This window comes from Danio rerio, chromosome 15 (assembly GCF_049306965.1).
Source record: "Danio rerio strain Tuebingen ecotype United States chromosome 15, GRCz12tu, whole genome shotgun sequence".
NCBI lineage: Eukaryota > Metazoa > Chordata > Actinopteri > Cypriniformes > Danionidae > Danio > Danio rerio.
Genome location: NC_133190.1, coordinates 40855359 through 40863384, shown reverse-complemented (window position 1 = coordinate 40863384; position 8026 = coordinate 40855359). Strand labels below are relative to the sequence as shown.

The window sequence follows — 8026 nt, the reverse complement described above, 5'->3', positions numbered from 1 at the left end:
GCAGTCGTCTGAAAATCTGTATTGATTTTTGGATTGCAATACCTAGTTTAACCACTGGGTGTCAATCTTTCATACTACTGAGTCAAAAGGTCTGAGTCAAAAGGTACATATTTATGGAATTTTTTTTTTAATACAGCAGCCAAAATGATCATGCTATCGTCATTTCCATTAATCAACAACAAAAGACAAAATCTGAAATTAGAATAAATGGCCTTGAGAATATTTTAAAAAAATATTGTGCAGGGTAGATTATAAGGGTCTGTATTTCAAGATGATGATATTTAAGTGATGCTAAAGGGGATTTTTTTTAAACAATGTAAACCAAATTAAACAGAAAACTGTGAACAGCAAACTGTGATATGAATCATATTCATGTATGTCTTTGTGTGTGTGTGAATCAGTTCACCTGCTCACTGCCTCTCTAATGACGTGTGTGTATGTGTGTGGAGGATTAGGGCTTAGATAATAGGATTAGAATGTTCCACACACCCCAAAGAATCCTTATATAGCTCACAGTGAGAGTGTCAGTGTGTTGTTTGTCTTTGTGTGGTTTTGTGTTTCAGCCGTTTTTCTGTGGTCCACCACACTGGTGTCACTCTGTATGATCTGAAAACAGGTATGTGCTGAGACTAAAGAACCACAATCCACTTTAAAGCTGTCAGTTTATTCTCATTGTTGCGCTACTCATAATTGAATTAACTAATTATAGGACATTGTTTATGCTTATTTATGGAAATTAACTTCTTAGTCACTTTTTTCCATTCAGCTGATTTACGTTGCTTTGCTGTTGGTTGCTTGGTCTGTTGGTTTTGAAAATAGTTCATGCTGTGGACAAATGTTTGTCTTTTTATTGCAGTGTATGCAACTATTGTAAATCATTATGGACAGTGCCTAACTGAGTTGCTAAATACAATTTATTTGTGTGAATATATTAAAGTTATTTAAAATAAAGTTATTTGCTACTGTTGGTTGCATGACTGCTGTAAAATGTCAGAGTGGCTTAAATAAAATGGTAAAATTCTATTCTAATTTACATTTTAAGATTAAATATTTATTAATTTTTAGATTAAAAGTGTGTGTGTGAGTGTGTGTGTGTGTGTATACAGTTGAAGTCAGAATTATTAGCCCCCCTGAATTATTAACCCCCCCTTGTTTATCTCCCCCCCCCCCATTTCTGTTTAACGGAGAGAAGTTTTCTAAACATAATAGTTTCAATAACAAATTTCTAATAACAGTTTTATTTTATCTTTGCCCTATAAAAGAAAATCAACAACAAAAATACATTTTACTTAATTATATATGCAAAAATTTGCAATACTGAAGATTTTTTAACTTCCAGGGATCTGAAAAGTCAGTAAAAACATCAATATAATCTGCAATATTTCTACAGTTTAAAATACCTGTTTTCTATTTGAACACACTTTAAAAGCTATAAATTATTTCTGTGATGGCAAAGCTAAATTTTCAATCTAAATTACCCCAGACTTCATTGTCTCATCCTTTATACTAGTTTGGAGATTAAACCTTTTTTTAATTTATAATTTTAAGGCAAACGATGATACAATTTTTGCATTAATTAATAAAAAAAAAATATTTAAGTTAAATACATTGATTATCACTTTTGATGAATTAAAGAAAGCTTGCTAAATATAAAAAAGATTTAAAAAAACTATACTGCACACAAACTTTTAACTGAAGTTTTTGACTCTTCTAAAGCATAAAAATACCATAATATGTTTGCAGATATTTAAGAAACATGCCAAGTGAACATTCTTAATTATCTGAAAAACAATGCTAAAGTCAGATATTCTGCTTTGAATATGTGTGTTGTGTGCCAGAACGCTGTCTTTGTTTTGGTCCATTTAACCCGCCCAATTACATTCATTCATTCATTCATTCATTCATTCATTCATTCTCTTGTCGGCTTTGTCCCTTTATTAATCCGGGGTGGCCACAGCGGAATGAACCGCCAAATTATCCAGCACGTTTTTACGCAGCAGGTGCCCTTCCAGCCGCAACCCATCTCTGGGAAATCGCCCAACTCCAGTTTAGCCAATTATATTTCTGCACCCCGAGTTGCCTTGGTGCGTAAAAACTGCTTATTAAATCAAAATGAAAAATGCTTTCAAAGCATGTGTCCGTGACCAAAATGTGGCCTCCGGTGGACAATAGCAGCCTCCGAAATGAGACGCAGATTCAGAATTCCACATGAGGTGTTTATTAATTAACAAATAACATAAATATTCCAAACATAAACATTAGGTGAGCAAGTTACATTGTAACCCCATGTCCTAACAACATGCTACGTGATGAGATTTATAGTGATAAGCAATTTGGCTGTTTGCACCAGACGAAACACTACATGAATTTAAATACAGCCGTTCAGAAGCACAGAATAGTGCACTTACTGCACTCCAACGAAATGGTAAGGTTTATAATCTAATAATGCATATTAAACCTCTTTAAAAAGTTCCTTTTCAAATAATTTATTTTAATTTCAAGATCTGAAATTTACTATCTCCTGCTGCTTTCAGTAATATAGCAATAAATGTCATGTAAAATGGCATTCAAACTTGCATTATTAGCATTTAACACTGAATAAAGCACATGAGGTGTACCTGAGGAGATCACAGTTCATCCTGTTGTTCAGCTGCAAGAAATAAAAACCATTTCTAAACTATAAATGTAAGGTTTTGGTTTGAACAAAATCTCCCTTTAATATAGAGAATATTCCTTCTATCGCATGCCATTGCTTTTATTTAGAACATGGTTTAAATCAGCCTTTAGGCTTGACATTCAGGCACAATGCTGCTTGTGTCATCAATCTGGCAACCTGAACAGCCTGATCTCACGAGAAAATGTAAGTATTTTATGTTTTGCCAGTTTAATGGCTAATTTGTACGAATTCGTACGATTTCGGTCGTACGAAATGATACGATTTTAAAAAGGAGGCGTGGCACCTGACCCCACCCCTAACCCCAACCGTCATTGGGGGATAAGCAAATCGTACTAAATTTTACGAATTAGATCGTACGAATTCAAACGAATTAGCCACTAAATGAAAAAGTTATGAATTGCCGTGAGATTGTGTTGGCACTTCTGTCTGTTTTGATCCAGGAGTGCAATACCTAGTTCAACCACTGGGTGTCAAATGGAAATACTGCACCTTTAAATATTTTTTGTAAAAAAGGTGATAAAATTTTTGCATTAATTTGTTTAACATTAAAGTTAAAAAACTTTTCAATTATCTTTTTTGATGAATTTATGGTATTTGATAAATATACAATTTGCTAAGATTTGACTTAAATTAGCTAAATAAAAAAATTTACTTCTTTAAAAAAAGAATAAAACAATTCTTACTGCCTCCAAACATTTGAATTACAAAATACACACAAACTACTGTTGAGCACTATATGATATTCTCTCTATTTATAGATTCATTCTCATTAACTCCACCAACATGGCTGACGTGATAAAGGGTCTCAACCTGCTGGAAACACTGAAAGAGTCCATCGAGAAGAACAACATCTCCGATATTCGAGATGCACTGGAGGACATGCTAATCAGCAGAATCAACATCGCCATCGCTGGGGAAAGAAATGCAGAAAAAGCCACTTTCATCAACTCTCTCCGAGGCCTGAGCCAAGAAGATGAAGGTGCAGCCCAAAATCCACCATCTGCCGCCCCAGAAGAACTAGCCGTATTCACCAATCCCAAACACCCAGATTTCCGCCTCTGGGATCTTCCACCAATCTCTAGCGATGCTAATTTCAAACCAGAGGATTACATTGAGCGTTTTAAAGCTACACGCTACAATGCTATCATTCTCACATCCACCGACAGACCTAGCGCCAACAGCGTTGCGGTATGGAAGGAAGTTAGATCACTTCAGAAAGAGACTGTTTACTTTGTATTATTAGCATCTGTGAAAGACACCGAGAAATCACTGGAGGCGAAAAAGGCGGCAAGTTTAGATGTCCTTAAAGCAGAAGGTGTTCCTCTGCCAAAGGTGTTTCTAGTGCAACCGTCCGCCCTAGAGAAGCTGGACTTTCTCACATTTTTAGAGGTCATGAGAGGAGATCTTCCGGAGATTCGAGCCCATGCTCTTCTTCTGGCGCTTCCTACGTTTTCAAGCTCATTGGTCACTCAGAAGAAAGACGCCTTTAAGGCATTGGTGTGGGCCGCTGCTTCATTATCTGGTGGTGTTTCTGCTATTCCAGTACCACTGGTGTCCTCAATGGTGGATGCTACAGTGGGCGTCCGGATTTTGGTTAAAGCTCAAATCTCGCTTTGTTTAGATGACGAATCTTTACAGCGACTGGCAAGACAGCGGGGTCTAGATCCAGCCAAGCTGAAGGCCCTGCGCACATGCGCTCTTTCTGTTGAGGTCAGCAAGAGCGAGGTTAAAAGACGGCTGGCGGAGGCTGAGAAAGACACCAGCACTGCGACCACCAGACTCGTGGAGCTGGCCATCCCGAGACAAGCCAGATCCGTCAGCCGATCCTTCACGGTGATGCTCCAAGCGCTCAATAATGCAATCGATGATATGGGTGCTGATGCTGAGAAGGTGGTTGCTATGGTGACTGGAGAGCGACAGTAGATTGAGAATGCACAAAATGCTGCTTATAATCAACTTGTATTTATATTTATATTCCCTTAAATGGACTGGACATCTAAGCAAAATGTTAATAGTCGAGTAAAAGTATTTATTTATTATTATTAAATTATTGTTAGTAGTATTTTTTACTTAATAAATAGTAGATCAACTTTATTTAACAAATTTGTTTGTATGTATAAAAGATTAAAGACAGACCTGCTGTACAATCAGATATTTGTAATTCATTATAGATTTTGCACTTTTAAAATATCTTTTAATTAACAATTTCCTTTATTTTGTGATTTACAATTTTTCTCCATTATTTATAGTTGTGAATTGCATTATGGGACATTAATCTCTGCCCTGTCGACTTTTGATGTTGAAAATTGAACTCTACAGTTTAACATAGTGACTTTTATTCACATTTTTGTAGTTTGAAACTATGTAATGCATCAGTGGTGCCTGCAGCCATATAAGGCTGTACGCACTGTGGGACCTACTATTAATGCCGATTTATTATTTATTTATTTATTCTTTTAAATAATTTTAATTGTATAAAAAACAGTATACACTACGACATATTGACCAAGCAAGAAATAATTTGAATAAATAAAGGTGTGCGTTTGTGTGTTTTAAAGTGTGTATGTACACTCTCAGAAATAAAGGTGCAAAAGCTGTCACTGGGGTGCTACCTTTTTAAAAGGTACATCTTTGTACTTAAAAGCTCTTTATTAATACCCCATGAGTACACATTAATACTTTAATAAGTACAAAAGTGTACCTCTTGAATTTTTTTGGTACTATGATATAGCTTTGAGGTACCAATACATACCCTTTAAGTACAAATATGTACCTTTCAAAAAGGTACCACCAGAGTGACAGCTCTTATACCTTTATTTCTGAGAGTGTACTTGCATGGTAGGTAAAGAAATCTATTGGCTTTAGTTTTGCTGGGGGGTTTTCCGCACACTAAAAATCACAGGTCTGATAGCTACTGTCTAAAACAAGGTTCAAAATGAGTAAACTCTATTTTAAACCGGTAAACTTAATTGAGACATAATTTTGCCAAAAGGCCTAAAACTAAAAAGACAAATATTTGCTTCCCCACAAGGGGTGGAGACTCAATCTCATCAGCACTTAAGCTGGTGGAACTCCAGGCCCAGCCCATGGGTGCACAGCCTCCTCGCATGGAACTGCTACCATTCAAGGCGTTTTAAACAATTTTATCTGACAGACTGGCACAAACAAGCAGACATCTCCATTCTCACGAGTTTCTGAGTTCTTTGACTGCAAGCATTAGTGTTTTTGGGATCTTTTTTAATGTGTGTTTTGGTTTGGTTTATTTTCTCAATTTATATGGCAATATTTATTTATGGTATTTATTTATTTCGTAGTGTTCCGCTTTCATGTTAATGCTCTGTATTTGATATCCATCTGCATGATTTGCAAATAAGAAAATAAAAGCCGGGTCTCACGAGGAAAGTAACTATTTTACGTTTTGTCATTTAGTGGCTATTTCAGTTGTTTGAAATGTAGTTCAGTCGTACAAAATTGTAAGATTTTTAAAAAGAGACCCCACCCTTAAACCCAATCGTCAGTGGAGGACAAGCAAATCAAACTAAATTATACACAAAAGATCATACGAATTCATTTGAATTAGCCACTAAATCTAAAAGTTACGAATTGCCGTAGGATTGTGTTGTAATGGAAACAATAAAAAGTTCAAATCAAATTAAATAAAAACTAAAATGTACTGGCAGTTCATTACAGGGTTTTGCAACATAATATACAACACCAACTCAGACAACAATCATTTTAAGTTATTAAAAATGTCTATAAAAGTCACTTTTTCGAACTTTTCTAGGTCAAAAGTTGTTGGAGGATCAAGGTCCCATAATGCAATTCAAAAGCATAAAGAAAGCAAAATAAAGAATATACAGCACAAAATACGAAAAACTGCTAATTTACTGATAGTTTTAGCTCAATTTAATTCTAAAACAGTTGTATTTATTTGTGGATTTAATAAAGAAAAATGCGTTATTCATGAGTCTGTACCAAAATTATTTAAATAAATAAATAAATGAATAAATAATAGTTGCTGCCAAATCAAATAGTTTTTCTATTCTTTTAAAATATTGGTGTTTTGTGTTTATAACATGTGAACTGTTTACATCCCTTTATGTATGTACAAAAACACTGTACATAGTTGACAAGCATCTTAAGGGCAATGCTTTTGCTATTTAAATATTAAAGATAAGTTCTGTTTCCAAACACAGATGTTTCTTGTTCTATTCACATGGTCAGAAACACCATCAATTTCACGTGGATTTAACCTCATATTTCCTTCTCATCTTGCACTGCTAATTCAGCTTTTGCAAATAAGCCTCAAAGGTCAAATCAGCCAAACCACTGCTCATTTGAATAACAGAAAATGAACATGAGGAAATACGAAGACACAAACCACAATGGTTTCTTCTCTCTGGGTTTTAGCCATGAACTTTTGACACAGGAATTTTCCAGTTCACATTCAAAAGTCTAATTAATGCTGCTTTAGTTGTAAGTCATTTTACAGCCTGATCAGAAAACTGATATAAATTGTGAATATGTGATTTCCTGAACAAATATGAACATAAAAAACTCAGAAACAGAACGAGTAAAAACTGCATTGTATTTAATGAACTCCACCCTGTAAAACTTTTCACACTGGTCAAACAGCTTTTCATTTAATTTTAAAAGAACTTACATACTTTAGTTCAATATATTAAATTTATAAAGCAATTTGAGTTAGAGAAAATTTCATTTATAAGAACTAAATTGAGCTATCATGTTTTACAGTGCATCTACCCTTCTAAAACTCAACCCACAGGCTTAATGACTCATTTAAAAACTAAATGATCTTTCAGAAATAATTTTACTAATAAAATGGCCCACAAATTCATCAGCATTTTGCAACAGATTGCCTGTAATCCACGTACATTAGTCAATATATAAATGCAAAAAAAAAAAAAAAAAAAAAACGAATGTAAACGAACACAGGTTTATTAGATGTTAGTGTTGAAAGAAATTAAAGGGTGACCCCTTGAGGTTGTATCTATTAAACAGATCAATTTTATTCATTATCCACTGATCCTTTATAGTTTTTGCAGCTTTATGAATGATGAAATTCCTCTTTGATACTTCAAAATAAAGGTCATTGTATTATGTTATTTTAAAATAGCTCCTAAAAAGTAACAAGTGCTCAGAGATGTATAAAGTACTAGAGACCCATACTTAAGTAAAAGTACAAGTGCTTTATCAAAAATTGACTTGAGTAGAAGTAGAAGTGCTCTTTAAGCACCATACTTAAGTGGAAGTACAAAAGTATTCAACATTTTTTGTACTTAAGTATTACAAGTAGTTTATTTCAAAATTTACTACTCAAGTACTGAA

At 34.4% G+C, this 8026-nt stretch overlaps 1 protein-coding gene across 1 annotated transcript; it reads left to right on the top strand.

The window, feature by feature from the left end:
- Positions 1 to 575: 575 nt before the first annotated feature.
- Positions 576 to 4625, top strand: irgq2 (immunity-related GTPase family, q2). Its single transcript, NM_001044810.2, has 2 exons — positions 576 to 616; positions 3436 to 4625. Exon 2 carries the CDS (start codon positions 3461 to 3463, stop codon positions 4598 to 4600), a length of 1140 nt encoding a protein of 379 aa, NP_001038275.1. The 5' UTR covers positions 576 to 616; positions 3436 to 3460; the 3' UTR covers positions 4601 to 4625.
- The last annotated feature ends 3401 nt before the right edge of the window (positions 4626 to 8026 follow it).